Source organism: Temnothorax curvispinosus, unplaced genomic scaffold (genome assembly GCF_003070985.1).
Source record: "Temnothorax curvispinosus isolate PA1 unplaced genomic scaffold, ASM307098v1 QBEX01010452.1, whole genome shotgun sequence".
NCBI lineage: Eukaryota > Metazoa > Arthropoda > Insecta > Hymenoptera > Formicidae > Temnothorax > Temnothorax curvispinosus.
In genome coordinates this window covers 234,244-257,019 of record NW_020220232.1, presented here as the reverse complement: position 1 = coordinate 257,019, position 22,776 = coordinate 234,244, and the positions used below count along the sequence as shown (strand labels likewise).

Sequence of the window (22,776 nt, the reverse complement as noted above, 5' to 3'; positions counted from 1 at the left end):
GTACCTCATGAGTTAGACGATGAGCACCCTCTTGCTTTTGTCACCAAGAGGCCTAATGTCAAGGTATAATTTTTGTTGTTAGCGTGATAAAATATCATAAAACAAAGATTTATAAAATAAAATCAAATACCAACAGAATAAACCGATTTATTTCGTAGAATATTTTTTTAAAATTTTTAATAGATATCTAATAAATAGAGAATCAAGCTCATAAAAATAAAGACGTTAATGCGATCAAAGTCAGATCAGAAGTGATTACTTTTGTCCCGCTAAACAGGGGCGAAAGTGGCCACTTTCTGCCTTAGGGACGAAAGTGATCACTTTCCGCCCTAGGGAGGAAAGTGGTTACTTTCGTCCCGCTATGCCGTCCTGGCGTGAAATGGCCACTCTCGCTTCTCTCTAGGCATGGAGGTCGAATTTTCCGTAAAGATATTGTGAAAAATATCGTGTGCGCCTCGGGGCAAAAGCTTTTTCAGACTCGTGTGATTTGAAGGCGAGGGCGGCCAACTTCACACTCGTCTGAAAAACGCTACTTTCGCCCCTTCGTGCACAATATACTATTGTAATATTTTACTTACAAGCAATATCTAAATGTCTATTTTCTTTATTTCATAATAAATAAAATTATACATTATTGGCTTATACGAATTGTTCGTACATTACTTTTTAATATAAAATAATAAATATTTTTAATGTATAAGAATGTTTCTGCGTTGCTATAATTTTTTTTGTACAGGTGACGGAACAGGAATTGATAGACTTTGTAGCGCAGAACATGATGGATCACTTCAAACTACGTGCAGGAGTGATATTTCTGGATGCTTTTCCATATACTGGTTCAGGGAAAATTGCGAGAAAAGATTTAAAAGAAATAGTTAAAAAATTATTTAAGCATACTACTTAATTATATCTATTCGATAATGCAAAATTTATGAATGCATATAATATACAAGGTGTCCGACAAATCACTGACCAACCGAGAAGTGAAGATAGAATGAGTCAAATTGAAAAGAAAAGTCATATACTATTTTGTGTAAAATTCGCAATAGTTATTAAGTAATTAATTAAAAGATCTGATAAGCGAATGAGCACATGAGAAAGGATAATCTGTACTCGGTAATAGGTATGTAAAATGGCTTAGGGCGTTGTTGAGAAGCTTGCTGTTAGCGTTATTGCGTCACTCTATCTTCATCGATCATTAAATGTAAAACAAGGATAGAATGAAGTAATAGCAATGATAACGCGCTCACCGAACGCAGTTTCGGTTGTTAAATCTCTTAGCAACAAGTAAGCAACATCTCATATAACGAAAGTCGAATTATGTAGCGAGCAACGAACGCGACGCATGATACGATCGCGCGCCAAAAAACTGGTCCACCTCTCGTTATCAAATAAAATAATGCTCACTGTTGCGATAAATTTTTAGATTAACTGACTCACTTCCAGCTTTCAGTGACTTTGACCTTAACATATGTTGTAGAGTTTTTATGTTGTAAAGGTCGTTACAGATAATCGCAATGTGTTTGCAGATGTTTAATTAATGCTGTAATAACAGGATTAGAGGAGCGTACCGTGGCCTGGTAGACAGCGCACTGGTCTATTGAGCCAAAGGTCCCGGTAGAGCTAGAAAATTTTATTCGCTCGTTCTCCTCTCGGAAGGCAATGGCAAACCACCGAGAGTATGTTTTGCCACGAGAACTTTTCTTAAAAAATATAGCCGCTCGGAATCGGCGTTAAACTGTAGGTCCCATATACAATGTGTATAATCCAGGTGCGCAACACATGTATATGAAGAGAAGTCACTACACTTGGAAACGAGTAATAGGACTGAGGTGAACAGGATTGTATGACTACTTATTTAGCGAGTTGTATGTAAGCAAAACTTGAAAAAATTATTGAATAATTTTTGTTTCACGTTTATAATACTTGTCTTGTTGAAAATGGTTATCAAGGGACACGGTAGTGTCTCGCGCCAAGTACACGCGGAGCGATCAGACCGACCGTGACTCATTTACGCGACGCGACGGGTTGCGAGTACTCAAGATGTTGAGATCTCGATAACGAGTGAACGGATCAAGTTCTAAGTAGGTAGAATATAACTGCAAATTAAACATAAAAGCTTAGAAAAATATATCTTATCAAAATCAAGTACATATTATTCAATTTTTTTAATAATTTCTACATTGTTTATTTTCATAAATGTAGTTATGAAGGAGTCCGAGATTTCTCCTTTTGTCTCCTTGAACAATCTAATCAAAGCACAACATAAAACCCTGTCCATAATTATTATCATTTTCGTAGCTGAAAGAGACATACATACAATAAATATTTCTGATATAATGTATAGTGATTGTTTTCTGATAAATTTAGAACATATATTATGATCAAAAAGACAATGTTTGTAAATTTCACCTATTTTAATAATATTGAAACATAATAACATCTAACCAAATACAAGTTAAAATTTACAAAATCATAGTGACTTCTCCAATATTACGGTAAATTATTGCAAATAATTAAAATATATGTATATGCACAATAATTAGAATTAATCAAAATTTCGTTTCACCAACGTTTCCGATCCAATGTTCAAGTCTGTGTTCTATTTGCTTAAAAACTGCAACTGATTTCAAACTAAATTACTCAAATTGCAAAAATCACATGAACCTCAAGACTCGAATATTATATAAGAAGTGTTTTATAATTCACAACACATATATCTATTATTATCGATAAAATGTTTTAAAATACCTATTACATTTTATTCGCAAGAGTTCAGATCAGTATCGTACACTTAAATTTCGTTAAAAGTAGGGGAAAAAGTAGGGTAAAACCGGGTAGGCGGGTCAAACTGGGTACCTCTGTTTCTTTGTGCTTAGTGCTGCTATCTTTCATGTTATCAGTTGTAGATTAACACCATCATTATTCTGAGACAAACCGTGGCCGCGTATACACGATATTTTTTGTTTAAGGGAAGTTCAAAGTCTTTAGGCCAAAAAAGATCGACATCGGGGGAACAATCATCATAAACTTGTTCTACATAGAGTTCTACATCTATTTCGATAAGTACAACATTGCATTCTATACGTATTATATAGGGAGTATATCACACTAGTGTTGACTTTTACATTAAATACAATGTCTGTAAAGTGCAACGCCCTAAAGTATGAAGGAGCTGACCTATCTTGTGAAAATCCTGTATGATAAATGATAAGGCACTGCTGTTATAAAACCGCGATAAGACCATATTTGTATAACTATATATTTGTATAACCATGTATATAAGGAAAATGATCCAATCGCATTTTACGCGCGTTTTTAAAGCGGAAATGCCGATGGATAATTTTCTGTGCACATAGTTATGCAACTACCTAGTTTAAAAATACTTTTTCTTACATAAATATTAGAAAACACTGAATAAAAAATATTACGACTATTCGATAATAATAGTAATTACATAATTTTATGATTTACACGTACGATTCGAGCAAGCTTTATGTAATTTGTGATGGTGGGATCATAGATATATAGAGATACATAACCAGTGGATAGTCAGTAAATGCTTGCAGTCTATTGTTAACAGCGCTTGTAAGTGTACTATTATTGACTTGTCTGCCGAGTATTCGTTGGAGAGGATGATCTTCGCGTACTGAAAAAATTAATACGTCCATTAAATACGAAATCTTCTTTGTTGCAATCAACGTTACCAATTTTTATTCAAATTTCTTTATTTTTTTCCCCTTGCACGCCGGATATTCGGATATTTGTAACCAAAGGTATTGTACATTTTTTAATTAAGCTTAAATTATCTTTGTGTATAAACATAAGAATCTATTGTGCCTCTATCTGTATTATTTATTTATCGTCATTTACAATAATTTATTGAATTTGGCAGCCGCGTATAGTAGTGACTTTTAATAGTTACTTCATTGTACTTATTTTTGTTTACACAACCGAGTATATCTATGTATATGAGAGAAAGGATACTTAAGATATATTTTTTCAAATTTTTAAGTATCCTTTCTCTCATACATAGATATACACTGAAAAAAGGTTTTAGTTATAATTTCATCATAATCACTAAACCGTTTAGTTGAAACTATTTTACCTTGGTTATTATAAACCTTGGTTATTATAACTAAAACCTTTTTTCAGTGTATATTTAACTGTTAGATAAAGTAAACGATGACAATTAAAATGTTATATTTTTTTATATCATGTTTTAAAAGTAAAGGTAACTCTATTTTATTTTAAAATAATTTAATTTTCGGTTTCAAACGACTTGCAGTTGCTCTGAAGATCAATTGCTATTATTAAATGTATTTTATTGTGTGTGTGCCTGTTCTCTTTTGTTAAAAGTGTGTATTATACGTGTATTCAAACTTTTACGATGAAATCAGCATCTGCATAACTTAACAAAGGTAAAAAATTTTGCAGCAAAACCGTCATTGCTTTAATAGCGTAATAAAATCCAATCAGTGAAAAAATCTGCAGATAGAACAGTTATTGTAAATTAGTTTAGTTTTTTATTGTTCCGAAGAAGGCCAAGTAAGGCACAAAACGTTAACGACTGTATACTATTGAAATTATTAAATATAATTTTAACATCTTGTAAATGCTCAAAAATTGGCCGTTTTATATTATTTAGCTTCTGCTTAGTCGTTTGTTTATTTATTGTAAAAAACTAATATTTTTAATTATTATATTTTTATTGTTATGCAAATGTAACAACTAATAAGATATGATTTAAAAAACATTATTTTTTAAGTTAAAGTAAAACATTAATCATTATAAAAAATTATATTAAGCAATATATTAGTCTCACTTTTATTAAAATTGATTTCGAAAGTGGAGTGTATTTATATCTTTATATATGTATATATTATATTCTTTCAACACGTATACGTCTATGTTCCAACATATTGATAAACATATATTTCATATACGTTGATAATCAATTTCAGTTCGCTTAATTTAGAACAACTACATAATGATCTATTTATGATGCAGTATTGTAGAGTGATCTTGTTGGATCGCATTCAGAATCTCACATTCACGACGGCAGACCTAGATATTTTTAATGAAATGGTTGAACATGTCTCGAAGGTAAGTATATTAAAATCAGCGATGTGATGATTCATTGATGTAATTTTTTTCAGATGTTACATTTAAAGAAAAAAATTGTAAATGTACGATTGTCATTAAATATATATATTAAAGATATATGGCGCAAAGACATTAAAGACGATAAACAATTAAAACAATTTGACATTTATGTCGTTTACAGAATTTTACCGTGGAAAATGGCGTTTACAAGGGTCGAGCGAAGCATACTTTGAATAACTACAAGAGTGTCGGAGAAATGATATGGACTAGCATAAGAAGTCATGGGAATAATATCGCACACGTGAGTTAACGATCAAATGTGACAGTAAAACATATGAGATTTTCAAGAAAAAAAGATATAAATTTTAAAGCTTATAATATTTGACTAAATAAGAAAGAAGATTCAATAAAAACATATTCTAAAACTTAAAAGCTGATATTAACGATGTTGAAGGTAGAATCTATTGCGATTGCTGTTCGAAATTATTTATACAATACATGTTGAGTTACATAAAACTGGTTTTGTGTAAGGTATGAGATAAGCAAGAAGTGTTAAAAGAGAATACATATGTAGAAGACATACATTAATAATTTAATATAAAATACGGAGCAGAATGATGGAAAACATTTTTCAGAAAATAAAGGCTTAATATTGTTTCATAGATGACATGTGTTTTCCTCGCATGTTATAATGCTTTTCTACAAAAAACAGCTTATTAAAAGTTTTTTATAAAAAATTTTTTTTATATGTTATATGTTATATGTTTACGTTAGCAAATAGAGAGCAAAAAGTTTATTAGATACAGAGATATAAAAAGAGACGTGTAAAAAGAAAATTAACTTGTAGATTTGAAATAATTGCGGAATTAATCCTAACGCTAACAACAGTATTCTGCAAAATAAAACTCTTATTTTAATATTGTCAAAAATAAAATTTATTTATTTTTAATTTTATTATAAAAATTAGTGAGATAAAAGAAATAATTATCGTAAAATTATTATTTTAACAAATTTTGCATAATATATTTTAATAGATATTTTTAAAAATAATAATTTAAAAAGAAGCACAAAAACAAATTTAAATAGAATTCTTTAAAAATTAAATTGAAATTATTACAATTACGCTTTTGCTAAATTTAATTCTGTTTTAATATATCGGTAAGAAATACGTGTTCAGGAATAATGGATTGTTTTTTGAATTGCGACTCTGCAATATAACTTCCTTTATGTTTACAAAATACTTTTGATAAGATAATTTTGTTTAGTTGGATGCCCTCACTGATGAAACGGTAACATACGGGCAGCTGCAAGATAAAGTTGTGAGATGCGCCTTGTGGTTGCAAAAACGAGGAATTAAATCCGGCGACGTTATCAGCATGTGCACGGATAATCATTTCAACTCCATCGTGCCTTGTCTTTCAGCAGCTTATATCAATGCAATTTTCAATGCGTGGAACGAAAATATGGATTTACGTAAGTTCTTTCGCGATTATCGAATATTCCCGCATGCTATATATATTTAATTAAATTAAATTAATTAAATTTAATTAAATTAATTCATTTTCGATAACATACACGCAAATACAATTACATCTTGCATTAATTAAATACAATTTTTTTATTGTTTGAATAAACAATAATATTAAACATAGTATTCAATCTTTTATTACTTTTGAGTTATTTTTTTTATCAGAAACTGCAATGCACGTTTTGGAACTGACCATGCCGAAGATAATCTTCTGCAATGAGAAATCCGTGGATGTCGTCTTGAGGGCGATAAAAGAAAAAAATCGTAGTCCCACGGTGGTGATTTTCGGCAAGCATGTCGATGCAATTTCGTTTTCTGATATTTTAAACAATTGTAACGATGCGGAAGTCTCAAATTTCCGTTACATCGAACTCGACGACATCAAAAAGACTGCATGCATCACGCATTCGTCAGGCACTACGGGTTTGCCGAAAGGTGTCGAACTGTCCAACTACGCTATATTAGCTCTTAGTCAGGAAAACACTTTGGACATGAATAACAAGCCATCACTTTGGTTTTCTTCTCTTTATTGGCTGAGTGGAATATTGATGAACTTCATTGCGATTGTTTATGGTTCCAGAGTGATACTTTATCCAAAATTTGACGAGGAGATGACTTGTCAACTGATAGAGAAATACAAAGTAATATTATATTAATTTATTAAATATAAAGGACTTGGTTTATCGGGCATTTAAAAGGAATAATTTTTATATGCAAAATTTTCTGTAAACAAAAATTATGATAACTAAAATTTCACGTTATGTAAATATGTAGCATTTCCTATTATATACATAAGTAATCACGATAATTTAGCTTTTATTCTTTCATGAATTTTATGATGAAATTGAACTGAATTGTGAAGTGAAGTCAACTTCCTTGAATTTAAATTTCTTCACTCGCATAAAATTGCGGCCTTGAACATACTGTAATGTTTTCAATTTGATAAGTTAATAACTGACGCGATAAGTTATTACTAATAGAATAATGCGATCAGTTCTTTTTTCTTTTTTTTCTTTTTTTTTTAATCAAAACTTGTCATTCATACGTGACATATATTTGGGGTAACAAATTGCATTTTGATGAATTAATAGCGAATTACAGAATAATATCTTGCAATCAAGATATGTGCAAATTGTAATTAAAAAAAAATGTATCATAATAGCGTTTTATGCTTATGTGTACTTATTTCTATTATAAATTGTATAATGAGTTTTATGTTTATATGTAATTTCTTATTTGCGCAATAATATGACGGAATCCAAATATGTAAATTATTTTATTCTCTAGGTAGCAATTGTTTTCTTGAGCTCTAGCATGTTCAATCGGTTTCTCAAAGCGGGTTATATAAAGAAATATTCTTTATCATCTTTGAAAACAATATTATGCGTTGGTGCAACAGTTAAGCCGAAAGTTCAGCAAGAAATGAGATGTATTTTACCGCACGTCCAAATATTGCAATGTTACGGTAAATTTCGCTATAATGCGATAAGATATTCGCATATGTTAATGCGTGTGTGTTATGAAAGTTTGATTATATTTCTTGTATTTTTAGGAATGACGGAACTTGGTGGTGGCGTAACAATGCAACTACCGAATCACAAGAACGGATCTTGTGGAACAGTAGATAGGAATGCACAAATAAAAATCGTGGACCCAGAAAACGGAAAAGTACTTGGTCCGAATCAGTCGGGAGAATTATGGATAAAATCTTCAAACATAATGACTGGTTATTATAGAAATCCTGAGGCGACGAAAAGTATGATTGATGAGGAAGGTAAAGAGTTTCTATCTATAATAATAATTACGTAATAATATATGATTATATTTAAAAGTCATTTATGATTAATGCATGTAAAGTAAATAAATTATATACCACTATGTCTTAACGAACATATCTAATAATGGCGTGAAAATATAATATATCACAAAAATAAATTTGCACCTTTTTTAGGATGGCTACACTCCGGTGATATTGGTTATTTTGACAATGATGGGGAATTGTTCATTGTTGACAGAATAAAGGAACTCATAAAATATAGAGGCTATCAGATTTCACCCGGAGAAATCGAAGATGTGTTAATGTCACATCCAGCAGTGCTAGAAGTAGCAGTAATAGGAGTACCTCATGAGTTAGACGATGAGCACCCTCTTGCTTTTGTCACCAAAAGGCCTAATGTCAAGGTACAATTTTTTTTGTTAGCATGATAAGATATCGTAGAACAAATATTTATAAAATGAAATCAAATACCAACAGAATAAACCGATTTATTCCGTGGAATATTTTTTTTAAATTTCTAACAAATATCTAATAGATAGAGAATCAAGCTCATAAAAATAAAGACGTTAATGCGATCAAAATTAGAGCCTGATGAATAAATCTGTTTAAATGAGTGAAGATTTGATATTCAATCATGAAGGAATAGCGAAAAGAATAAAACTTCTAGATAAAAATATATTGCCTTAGTTAACGCTTTTAACTGGAACTCTGTAAGATAAAACATGGTTTGATATAAGATTGACATTGAGTTAGTTTTAAAAATTACATAATAAAGTTCTTAATAAATTGTTATTATAAAAGATTTTGTAATATTTTACTTACAAGCAATATCTAAATGTCTATTTCTTTATTTCATAATAAATAAAATTATACATTATTGGATTATACAAATTATTTATACATTACTTTTTAGTACAAATAATATAAGACATATTTTTAATGTATAAGAATGTTTCTGCATTGCTATAATTTTCTTTGTACAGGTGACGGAACAGGAATTGATAGACTTTGTAGCGAAAAACATGATGGATCATTTCAAACTACGTGCAGGAGTGATATTTCTGGATGCTTTTCCATATACAGGTTCAGGAAAAATTGCGAGGAAAGATTTAAAAGAAATAGCTAAAAAATTATTTGAGCATACTACTTAATTATATCTATCCGATAATGCAAAATTTATGAATGCATATAATATACAGGGTGTCCGACAAGTCACTGACCAACTAAGAAGTGAAGATAGAATGATGTCAAATTGAAAAGAAATGTCATATACTATTTTATGTAATTTTATGTATGATCTGGACTCGGTAAGCATGTAAAATGGTTCAGGGTGTTTTTCGGGAAGCTTAAGAGCTCAGAATATATCTTATTAAAATCAAATATATACCAATAACTCATGTTCTTTGGAATTTTGACATATCTTTGCCTTTCTTCTCTTGTCAGGCATCAATCTAGAGATGATAAAAAGCCGGTAATTATCATTTTGCAAGACGTAGCTAATGACGATAAGCATAAACACACACACGCAATAAATGTTACTGATATAAATAGTGATTCCGCTGAATCTAAAACACATTTTACGTTTTAAAGAATAACGATTGCATCTAATATTGAAATATAATAATGATTAACTGAATTTATATTAAAATTTATAAAAGCTTATAAAAAAACTAAAATATTACGAAGATATTAGGTTATTTTAAATAATTGGAGTATTTATGTTTATAATTAAAATGATAGAATAAGTTAAAATACTATACTTCTACAGATAATTTCACCAACATTTCCATCAAATCTAGCATTAAAACTAGACACATTTTGTTGTCAATTTTAGGAATGTTTTCCTATAAGATAATGTTTCCCTATAAGATAAACGTCGAGAATAACGTATATCATGATTGAGTTAGTAAAAACAATGACATAACAAAATGTATGATTTGCGCAACATGTGAAGGCTTTCCGTTTACGAAAGAAAAATATCATAAATATCTCTCTAGAAATATCTATATGTGCGATAAATAATCTGATGTAGATACATGCAATGCAATATATTAACGGTCGTTACGTCATTACTCACTTGTTTGTGTTGACTGGAAAAGATAATCCTCGAGTTGGAGAAAATTTTCTATCTGTCAGACGCACGGAATCTTCTTCATGGTTGGAACTGACGTTATTGATTTTTGTGTTCAAGTTCCTTTATTTTTTTCTCATTGTTTATCGGATATTTAGACACTTGTAATCAAAAGAGTATTGTGCATCCTCTACAAGTTTAAATCTCTTTTATATAGGTAAGCATTACAGTCTATAGAGTGTCTCTATTTATCTGTATTTATATATTATCGTTTACAATAATTTACTAAATTTAAAAGCGTAGCGGTGTAGCAGTGGCTTTTTAGTAATTACTTCTTAAATAGTGTCTATTTTTGTTTACGAGCGAGTATTTGTTGAACATTTTAGTATTGTTCTTCTTTATACATAAGAATAGATATATTATAATTGCTAGATCAAATAATTGACAATATTAAAACTTTATCTTTTTCCATTGTTTTTCTATTGTTTTCAAGACAAGATATATCATTTATCCTTATTTTACTTCATCATAGTTCTTGGTTTTAAATGATTTATAGTCGCTCTCAAGGTAAACTGCTGCTGCTATAAATGTCATTTTTTATTGAGTGTTATACGGTCAACTCTCGATGAAATTAGCATTTATATTGATAAAGATAAAATAAAGATTAAAGACTATACAGGAAAATTGTTATTTTGTTTTAATAGTGTAATAAAATTTAATTTTGATGAAATAACAGATTTTATTACTATCTATAATAACTAATAAAATACACTGCGTTAATAAACATTCTTTGTGTGCTAGAAAGCACAAAAAATTGATAAATAATAAAAATAATAGCGGTACGTCAATCTTACTTAAATTATAATAGAAATAATTTTAGAAGAAAAATCTATCTTTGCGCGTGAGTGCGTGCGTGTGTGTATACACACATATACATTTAATAAGTAATTTCAGTTAATTCTAGTTAATTTAGAACAATTATGAAATGTGCTACATCATGCTGTTTTGTAGAGTGACATTGTTGGATCGCATTCAAAATCCTACATTTACAATCTGAGACTCGGATACTTCTGGCGAAATGATTAACAATGAAACGAAGGTAAGTGCTAGAGCTAGAGGAACCGATGATTTTTTGTGTAGTTAATCCTTTTATGCATTTTAAAACTCATAAATGTATGACGTGAAACATAGACATTAAAAACACATAACTCAAAAGCATTGCGATAAGCAATTAAAATTGTCATGCTTCTCTGTTATTTCTAGAATTTTACCATCGAAAATGGCATTTACAAGGGCCCCGTGAGGGATAATTTGAGTCGTTACAAGAGTATCGGAGAATTAATGTGGATTAGCATTAGAAGTCATGGGGATAAAATTGCATACGTAAGTAAAAAATTACAATTTGGAATGATTGCGGAATCAGTCTTAATACTAACACAACCATCTGTTTTATTTGTTTTTAACATTATCAAATAAAACTGTGTTGCTTTAAATCTTATAAAATGTTAAATTGTATAAGAAGTAATTATTAAGTAAATGCAATAAATGCCTTAAGGCTATCAATTGTGCACACTATCCGAGACATGATTTAATAGGCGTTTAAAAAAAAAAGAAATTAATCTGAAGAGTTACTAAAACAGATTTAAATAAAACTGTTTATAAATTTATTGCAAATAATTGCAATTCTGCAATATTTATATTTCATTTAATTATGTTATAATATTAGTTAAAACAGGTTTTCCCAAATTATATACTGTTCTTGTTGATTGTGAAACTCTGACTCTGCAATAAGACTAACTTTTTGTGATTTTGGAACATTGTTTATAATAATAATATTATGCAGTTGGACGCACTTACTGAAGAAACAGTCACATACGCAGAGTTGCAAGATAAAATTGTGAGATGTGCCTTGTGGTTGCAAAAACATGGAATCAAATCTGGCGACGTTATTAGTATGTGCACAGGTAATCATCTCAACTCCATCGTGCCTTGTCTTTCGGCAACTTACATCAACGCAATCTTCAATCCATGGAACGAGAACTTGGACTTACGTAAGTTCTTTTGCAATGTTTATTATTAAAATTGTTCCCACTTAATTATACTTAATTAGATTAGTAAATTAGAAATAATGCATTTCTATAGCTAACAATAATTCAGTTTTATCCATTTTCCGTTAATTAGATATAATTTGACTCTATGATATTATTTAACATTGAGTTTATTTATCAGAAAATATGCTGTACTTTTTGCAAATGACGACCCCGAAGATAATCTTCTGCAGCGAGAAATCCGTGAATGTTGTCTTGAGCGCGCTAAAAGAGCAGAATTGCAATTCTACGGTGGTAGTCTTCGGCAAGCATGTTGGCGCGATTTCGTTCTCCGATATCTTGAGAAATTGCAACGATACCGAAGTGATAAATTTTCGTTACGTCGAGCTCGATGACGTGAAGAAGACAGCATGCATTATGCATTCATCAGGCACCACGGGAATGCCAAAGGGCGTCGAACTGTCCAACTACTCTATGTTATTTCTCAGCCAGCAAAACAATATTAATATGGCCAATGTGCCATCACTTTGGTACTCTTCTCTTTATTGGCTGACTGGGATAATGATGAACTTCGATGGGATCAGGCAAAGTACCAAAGCGATCATCTATCCGGAATTTGATGAGGAGATGACTTGCCGATTAATCGAAAAATACAAAGTAATATTATTTTATCTATAAAAAGCTCTTTAATGAAATATTTAAAGTAAAAGAATTTTTTTTTTAAAGTTTGCTGTTTTGAGAAAGAGTGATAACTGAGATATATTGCCTTGGCATAGACTTTCTGGAATAGATAAATCTTATAGATAATCACAATGTGATTTAGCTTTTACTTCTTTGCGAATCCTACGATACAGTTGAATCAACTGCTTTTAAATCGTAACGTTCTCAATTTAAAGTAATAATAATTTACGATAATTTAAAGTACTTGTTACTATGATAGCAATAGATATAATATTAGCAGCGCTATTAACTCTCTATTAATATTTCTCATCTGATGATGCATTTGAGAATAAAGAATTGCACTTTGATGAATTAATAGCTAATTAGATGTTAATAATTTTCCAATCTTGGAATCAAGATAAATTCAAATTGTAAACAACGAAGAACATCACATCGCGTAATCTACTTAGAATTTATTCATTAATATTGTAAATTAGTGCATAATTGGTTTTATGTTTACATGTAATTGATTTTTATATTTGAGCATAATATGCGATAATAAAAAAATATAAATTATTTTTTTTTGTCTAGGTATCAGCTGCTTTCCTTGGTACAAGCATGATGAATCGGTTACTCCAATCAAATCAGTTAAAGAAATATCAATTATCATCTTTAAAAGTCATAATGGGCAGTGGTACATCAATTAGACCAAAAGTCCAGGAAGAATTAAGACATATTTTGCCACATGTCCAGATATTGCAATGTTTCGGTAAATATTGTTATAATGTGATAAAATATTAATGTATTTATATTTTGTAAAATTTGGCCTGTATATTTCACGTTTCTAGGGATGACGGAACTTGGTGGTTGCGCCACGTTGCAACTGCCAAATAGTAAGAACGGATCTAACGGAATAGTATCCAAGAATGTGCAAATGAAGGTCGTGGACCCAGAAAGCGGGAAAGTACTTGGTCCAAATCAATCAGGAGAAATATGCATAAAACTACCAGGCATAATGACTGGTTATTATAAAAATCCGGAGGCGACGAAAAGTACGGTTGATGAGAAAGGTAAAGAGTTTCTATAGTAGTAATTACATTTTAATGTAATTATATTTAAAGGTCAATTACAATGTAAAGTAAATAAATTATATTCCATTATATCTTAAAGAACATATATCTAATAATTCTGTGAAAATCACAAAAATAAATTTGGAATTTTTTTAGGATGGCTACACTCAGGTGATATCGGTTATTTCGACGATGATGGGGAATTGTTCATTATAGACAGGATAAAGGATCTTATAAAGTACAGAGCATATCAAATCTCTCCCACAGAAGTCGTGAATGTCTTAACATCGCATCCAGCAGTGCTAGAAGCTGTAGTAATAGGAGTACCTCATGCAATAGATGACGAACACCCTGTTGCTTTTGTCATCAAAAAACCTGGCGCTAAGGTACAATTTTTTATTGGAAATATAATAAAATAAAAAACAAAAGTTTTTACAAAATAAAATCTGCCCAATACCAATAAAATAATTGCTAACTGATTTTGTATATATTCCGTGATATCTTCTTAAAAATGTAATAAATAGAGAATTATTCTCATATGAAACAAAGACGTTATTTTACAAGACATGATAGGACAACTAAGATGACAAATGGAAAAATTTGCGCGTTAATTCAAGATCAAAGAGCGATGAATAAATCAGTTTAAATAAGTAAGTAAATAGGTAAGGGTTCGATAAGAAATAAAAGAATCGCGGAGAAAAAAAAGTTTTAGACAAAGTACATTGTCTTTGCCAAATGCTTTCGATTATAATTCTATAGAATAAAAGTGTGATATGATATAAGACTGATATTAGTTTGTTTTAAAATTCATTTATAAAGTTTTTAGATTTTTTTTATATTTTAAGTATAAAAGTAACATATAAATTTCTATATCTTTTATTTCACAGTAAATTAAATTGAACATTATGTTGAGAGAGACAGAGAGAGAGAAAGAGTATCATTATATTATGTACATTACTTTTAATAAAATAGGAAATATTTTTTATGTATTAGAATGTTTTTTCTTACATTGGTTTACTTTTTTTTGTATACAGGTGACGGAACAGGAATTGATAGACTTTGTAGCAAACAACATGATGGATCACTGCAAACTACGTGCAGGAGTGATATTTTTAGAAAGCTTCCCATATACGGGGTCAGGGAAAATTTCAAGAAAAGATTTGAAAGCAATGACGAGGAAACTGGTGACGTACGACAACTAATTAATTAAATTTTTCCATAATAATGAAATTTATATATGTATATGTAATTGTGCGTTTTACTTTAAAATAATAGATATTATAAATGTGCATTATTACTAGTTGTTAAAATATCTTTTCTGACTTATAAAAAATTATTTTATTAAAATTAATACAAATATTTATATTAATACAAATTTTCTTTGAAATATCCGCGTGCCTTTACTTCTTTAAACATGGCTACGAGAGAATCCATTGTCTCTTCTCCAGATGGAATAATTTGATTAGGAGGCAGTAAGAAGCCGTAACGACCGCGATCGCGTAATTCGTAAGTATATACGATAGGTGTATGGTAAACGCCTTTAATATAGTCCACGCTAATTCCGGTGCACACATCTAGAAATTAATTCACAGTGTTTAACAAAGCAATTTACGTATTAAAAATTGCAATTATTTTAATCCTCTGAGAGATGCAATGAATAAATTAGTTTGAATTATGAAGAAATAAATAAAGATTAATTTTAATTGCAATAGAATGGATTAAATGATTAAATTGTACAAATACAATAAATAAAATAAATCAAAACACTCAAATTAAACTTACAAATCGTCTCAGCAACATTTCCGACTCGAAATTTAGTTCCGTATTTCTGTTCAAGAGCTGCAGCTGATTTCAAACCAATAGCATGCTAAAATCATAAATATTACAATATAATGTTTTAAGAAATATTATATTCTTGCTATTATCAATATTTTTACTTTATTAATATGATTTCTTACCAAATCCTTGTAATTATCGAGATGTTCTTTCGTGTAACCGTAAGGATACATCAAAAGTTGCGAATAACTGTGGAACGAGATGTATGTGTAGAATTTGTCAGAAATAGACTCAATATACTCGGCTCTTCGTTTCTATCTCGGAAAACGGCGTATTTCCTGCGTAAAGCTCAGAACACGGAAAGCCAGTCAAGCCTTTAGCTAGAAATGACGAATTATAATAGCGTTAATGAGTATTAGATCGCAATCTTTATATATAAAAACTTTTGGCTACTACAACATCATTTAATTTGATTTGTTGATTGTTATAATTCCCTGTTCGGGATACTATGTATGATACTTACACACCCATTTGTAATTCCAGTTTCTATTAAGGTCAGCTCCAACGCAGAGACCGTACGATTTACGCGATTTTCTCCATAATCGATTCTGGAAGCAATTAAAAGAATTCATTTAATTTACAACTTAGATGACGCAATGTAATAGTATAGAGAAAAATTTACCGTGGTGTGTGTGTACGCGTATCCGTCGGGATTAAATACGGGGAAGATGTACCAATCGTGACTCTCAGCCAGATCTCTGACGTCCTGATCATTGCTGGTCAGCAATTGATGTAGAATATACATAACAGTTGCTGGAGAGATCCATTCCCTGGCGTGAATGCCACCCTCGATGAAGATTCCAGGGTTGTTGTCCTTAAAGGAAACCTTCACGCCTTTGATTTGACGTCCCTCATGTGTTCGGCCACCCACGACCACCTGTACTTTGTCGGGATACTGCTTAGCCAGGTCATCTAGATTTTTATAGATTTCCTCAAGAGTATGATAGTTATTGAAATCAAATGAGGTTGATTGCTTCTCAGGCATCGTTTGGTCAATCAACTTTTGGACATCCTCGATGTAAACTTGATAGGATATTCCGATCCGAGCCATCATTTCGTAAAATTCGGGCAACTTGTGCGGAGCCACCATAAGATCTACATTTCTGCCTACAAAACTCGGTTCTTCCCAGAACGAAAACTGAAAATAATATTTAGTTTTGTATGTCGAAATTTTTATTTAATAATTCCTATTTCATAGAGTTATCAAAAATTCTTACAAATTTTTCAAATTTGTTCGTAATTTTATAAAATTCGATTAATAATTAAATATATAAATTTTTAAAATCAATTTTTGTACATATACATAAATTAGATTTCGTAAATGTAACAAAATAATTGAGTTAAATGTCTTAAATAATTACATGAGTTTAGATGACATTAATTTCTTCAAGATTCAATAAAATTCTATACGGATATTCATCTTTTTATCCTTATAATTGTTTACTTTAAAGAATCTACTTACTCCATCAAAAATTGTTCCCAGCTGTTGTAATTCATTGACTTGGGCCTCTGTAGAAGGAATAAATCTAAAAACTTTGTAGTTGTTAAAAGTAGCTTTTTGGGCGACTATTAAGCACACGATCGTACACAACACTATTATCTTCAACATGATGATCCTGTACATTTTAATGCGTGAATCAATTATCAATCTATATATATATATAATAATTACAATTATATATAAATATATAATATTCTTAATTTCCTCAAAAGAGAAGAGATTTTCACAAAACAATTTGAATTTATATGGCAGTAAATAATTGATTTATCAGTGGATTACATAATTTTTATTATTCAATTAAAAAATTGTCTCTTTCGATGAAATATGCACGTGCACGTCTTACCTTTTACGAGTCGGAGTATTTGTGATTAACGCTACTACTCGTACATTACATTTAAATACTGTGTGCACACGGTACCAATAAATATCAAGAACATTATTTGAGAAAAAGAATCACATTGATAGATCTACCGAAAAGAGATCGAGTTTTATCACATGTCTACCACGTGTTTATCAAATTAGTTCCGAAGAAATCTCATAATTTATCACTGTTGTTTCACAGATTATCGATAAATGCCTGCTAAAAATATGTTTATTTCAATGCGTATAAATTTACATAATTATTGTATTAAAAATAGTGTTTAGTTTGTATTTTTACATAAATATTATGTGTATATTTATACTTTTACGATGATACATTATCCATTTCGATTTTATCTTTGTCGATTAGTTACTACGCGATTGATAGCTTCACTTTTAATCACATCACAAATATTTATCGCGCCGACGAAAGCTAATTTAAACACGCAAGTCATTAATGTAAATAATTATATATAGTTATTAATTGACAACATTGTTTTTAATTCTGTTGCAGATATTCGGAGCAATTGATTTGAAGTAAATAACGTGTCTAAAGTAAATAGGCGCAAAACATCGAAATAATTGTAGCAAATAATTAAGAAACAAAAAATAATTAAAAACTAAAAGTTATTGTTACCAGCCAATTACAAAATAATATCGGAAATTGTCTAATAAAAGAATGTCTATAGGACAATTTGCAATAAACAGCTTAAATATTATTGGAGTATCCAAGCCTCTTTGCCTCTTTGAACATGACTACGAGAGAGTCCAGAGTTTCTTGTCCAGTTGGGATAATCTGCTCAGGAGGCAACAAGAAACCATACTGACCTTGATCACGCAACTCGTAGACATAGACAATAGGTTTATTGTAAACGCCTTCGATATAATCTACAGTATTTCCACTAGCCACGTCTAAAAATAATTTTACAAAATAAGTTTAAAAAACAATGTTTTTATAAACAATTATTTTAATATTGCAATGCAATAATATCCAGTTACATTTTTAAAATAATAAGGAAAAAGTAAATTTTTTAATGGTAAATTATCCAAGATAATTAAAAACTATTTAAGAATATAATAGATAAAAAGAAGAGGGAGAGAGAGAGAGAGAGAGAGAGAGAGAGAAAGGAAAATAAATTAAATTAAAATGTCTCTACTTACAAACTGTGTCGGCAATATCTCCAACCTGATATTCGGTTCCATATCTCTTTTTAAGAGCGTCAGCCGATTTTGTACCAATGGCATACTAAAATCATAAAGATATATTAACTTTAATTGTTTCGGAATTAATCTTATTTTGTTCTGGATTAATCTACACTAAAATAATGATAAACTTGATTGCTCTAAATATTAAGTACTAAAGAATCGGATCAGTTAGGCTAACAAGTATGCAGAGAGAGAATTTATATTTTGTTCTCAATTTTTTCTTATCAATATTTAATCAATGATTTTTGCATTGACTTGTAGTTTGGATAATAAGTTGCACAATCTCAATCTCTAATAGATATAGTGACGATAATAATGTTACAATAAAACAATAATAATTTTATTAATTTAACACCATTCTTTATTCATGATTTCATTATCATTTTTTCTAGAACTATATGTTAATTTGTTTTACAATTAAAATTACTCACCAAATCCTCGTAGTTTTCAATATGAGTCTTTGTGTAGCCATAAGGGAACATCAAAAGCTGTGAATAGCTGTGAAACGAGATGTATGCGTAAAATTTATCAGAAATGGTTTTGATATATTCGGACATGCTCTTCGTTTCTATATCGGAGAATGGTGCACTTCCGGCATAAGTTTCGGAACACGGGAAAGAGCTGGAGCCTCCAGCTACGAATGTAATATATAATCAAAATATAATAATGTTGATAAACATCGCGAATTAACTGCAATCCCATCAGCTCTTTACAGTTTTTAAAATAATATGGACTTTTAATAACTGTTTATTTTGATTATTGCAGTCTTCGGTTAACAGAAAGTATACAAATGCTTACTTCCCCATTTGTAACCCCAATTCCTATTAGGATCACTACCTCGGCAGAATAGACCATGCAGCTCACGTGTCTTTCTCCACATTCGGTTCTGGAAATGATCAAAAAAATTTCGTACAGGTACTTAAAACTTATAAATTGATTTAGTATTATAAAACAAGACTTACGGTGGTATGCGTGTACACATATCCGTCGGGATTAAATACGGGGAAGATGTACCAATCGTGGCTCTCAGCCAGATCTCTGATCTCTGGATCGGTGCTGGTCAGCAATTGATGAAGAATATACATAACAGTCGCTGGAGAGATCCATTCCCTGGCGTGATTACCACCTTCGATGAAGATTCCAGGATTGTTGGTCTTAAAGGAAACCTTAACGCCTTTGATCTGACGTCCCTCATATGTTTTGCCACCCACGACAACTTCTACTTTGCCGGGATATTGCTCGGCCAAATCATCCAGGTTCTTGTAGATTTCCCAGAGAGTGTGGTAACCCTCATCAAAATTGAGCGACGTCAACGTCGACCGATTTGTCGTTTGATCGATTAGTGTCTGAACGTTTTCAACATAAATTTGATGGGGTGCTTTAATCTGAGCCATTAATTCGTAAAATTCGGGCAGCTTGTGTGGAGCTACCATAATATCTACATACGTATTTACGGTAGTCGGTTCTTTCCAGAAAGTAAGCTATAAATAATTTTAAGACAAACCTATTATTGAATGTGCAAAATTAGGACAGATTGCAATATAATTAGAAGTTAAAAAATAAATAATTAATTAATCACGTAAAATTAATAGTTATATATTTAAATTTAGTCTTATACATTTATCGTATGCTTGTTAATTAATTTTCAATTTATAAATATTATTTAATAAGCAAATTATAAACTTATAAAACTTTGTGAATTTTAATTACATTATGCAAATTACGTGAAAACTATTTTGCAATTTTAATGTAATTACAATTCAGTAATATTAAAAATGGATTTTCGACGAAACACATTTGTTTCTATTTTATTTTTATAGTCTGCTTTATTACTTGCATTTACCATTTATGCTTCAATTTTTACTTACTCCATCAGAAACCTCGGTCAATTGGCGTAGTAATTCAACGTGCGTGTTTGTGGTCGGAGAAATTCTGAAGACCTTATAATTGTGAAAAGTAGCCTTCTCGGCGGCTATCAGGCCGATGACTGTACATAATACTATTGCTCTCCACATGATGATTCCGTTACCACACTTCCCTCTAATTTTAATTCACGATGTCATACATTATACAATTTAAATTTATAATTATTGCAATTATCGTAAATGTTTTTTATTATGTACAAAGACTTGTATTTCTTGTGAAACTCTTAACAGACAGCTGGACTTATTAACCGATAAATACTGATTTTGAATTTATTAGCAAGACATTTAATTCTTATATGATTTTTAAAAAATTTTTTACTTTTTCAATCTTGTTCGAGAATATCGACTTACCTTTCCGTAAAACAGGAACACTTGCAATCGATACTGTTACGTTCGTCGCATTTAAATACAGAGTTACACACGGCACCAAAATTACACATATAATTTGTCATCCTCTTATCAAAGTGTCATAGCGTATTTTTATACTTATTAGTTGTCCTGCAGTTTTCCATTATTGCATGTATAATTATGTGTTGTAGAATGTAAATATGTATCTTTTATAATTAAGTCACAAATTTTACCCATTTGTGCATATAAATCTCTTACAACAATTATTTTCTCGCGCTTAAAATATTGCTAGAATTATAAAATTTAAGTGTATTCAAAAGTCGATTAAAATCACGGAATATTCTGATTGCATAAGCAGTAGTAGTAGTAGTAGTAGTACTAATAATAATAACAATAAATATAATAAAGTTTACTTTAAAAAAAGTGTTCTTACTGGAAAACACAATCTTTACACAAGTGGCAGAGAGATTTTTCATTCATCATTTCACAGATAACTTATCGGCAGACTGACCTTGTGAATATATATATATATATAACTTATAAATATAACTGGAAAGTTATGGACATAATTTTCTTATCTTGAAACGAGTGTACTTTGTATCTTTTCCATTGCATAATTATATTTGTATGTTTGTGCATGATCAATTATATTATGATAAGAATCAGTCAGATATTACGCAACTTAAAATATCGCGTTTAAATGTGTTGTTGATTATAAAATTGAAGAAACTTGGCCTGAGTGTGCAAGTAATACAAATAAAATAAATAATTCTAAAAAATTTAAAATTAAAAACATAAGCTGGTGACGACATATACATATTTTTGTTTATATCAAGCACACAAAATTCAAAATATTATATTTAATCAAGAGACACGGTAGTGTCTCGCGCCAAGTACGCGTGAAGCGAGACGCACCGTGACTCATTTACGCAAACGCACAAGTTGTTAGAATTAACCCTAATCCCTCCAACCAGGAACTTTTGTGTCCCACGCGTTTCTAACGTCGTTTTGTTCCGGAAAACCAACGGCCGTGGGATAATCCCCCCTACCCCCAAAAAAAGTTGATATAGTAGGGAACATCAGGTAGAAATTTCAGAATCTTAGCTCATTTACTCTCGAAACGGCAAACAGTCAAAATCTCATTGATTAAATGGCGGAAAAAATGTTGGAGGTATTAGTTGGGAGGTTGGAGGGTTAAAATAATAAAATTTACTGATGACAATCGTAAATCAATAACTTACCAAACAAGAATACATTATCGCTAATATAGCAGGAAATATTGTACTATTTGCAATTCAGTTGCAATTGATCAAATTACAAATCTTTAATTTTTAATTCAA

The 22,776-nt window shown here is 30.4% G+C and overlaps 2 protein-coding genes, 1 long non-coding RNA gene and 1 pseudogene across 3 annotated transcripts; 2 read left to right on the top strand and 2 right to left on the bottom strand.

Annotated features, from left to right (window-relative positions):
* LOC112460347 lies at window positions 1-769 on the top strand. The gene is made up of 2 exons (XR_003041433.1): window positions 1-63; window positions 737-769. It is a non-coding gene; the product is annotated as an uncharacterized LOC112460347 (long non-coding RNA).
* A 2,706-nt stretch (window positions 770-3,475) lies between these two features.
* On the top strand, window positions 3,476-15,534 carry LOC112460354 (4-coumarate--CoA ligase 1-like). The gene is made up of 13 exons (XM_025024997.1): window positions 3,476-3,776; window positions 5,011-5,106; window positions 5,288-5,407; window positions 6,372-6,579; window positions 6,800-7,275; window positions 7,922-8,099; window positions 8,187-8,408; window positions 8,586-8,815; window positions 9,395-9,532; window positions 13,782-13,959; window positions 14,039-14,260; window positions 14,417-14,646; window positions 15,295-15,534. Exons 2-13 carry the CDS (start codon window positions 5,086-5,088, stop codon window positions 15,460-15,462), a joined length of 2,391 nt encoding a protein of 796 aa, XP_024880765.1. The 5' UTR covers window positions 3,476-3,776; window positions 5,011-5,085; the 3' UTR covers window positions 15,463-15,534.
* A 49-nt stretch (window positions 15,535-15,583) lies between these two features.
* On the bottom strand, window positions 15,584-18,148 carry LOC112460353 (annotated as a pseudogene).
* Window positions 18,149-18,437: 289 nt separating this feature from the next.
* On the bottom strand, window positions 18,438-21,514 carry LOC112460352 (zinc carboxypeptidase-like). Its single transcript, XM_025024996.1, has 7 exons — window positions 21,440-21,514; window positions 21,032-21,203; window positions 20,126-20,644; window positions 19,962-20,049; window positions 19,595-19,797; window positions 19,119-19,203; window positions 18,438-18,869 (listed from the first exon to the last, which is right to left on the bottom strand). Exons 2-7 carry the CDS (start codon window positions 21,176-21,178, stop codon window positions 18,667-18,669), a joined length of 1,245 nt encoding a protein of 414 aa, XP_024880764.1. The 5' UTR covers window positions 21,179-21,203; window positions 21,440-21,514; the 3' UTR covers window positions 18,438-18,666.
* Between the last annotated feature and the right edge of the window lie 1,262 nt (window positions 21,515-22,776).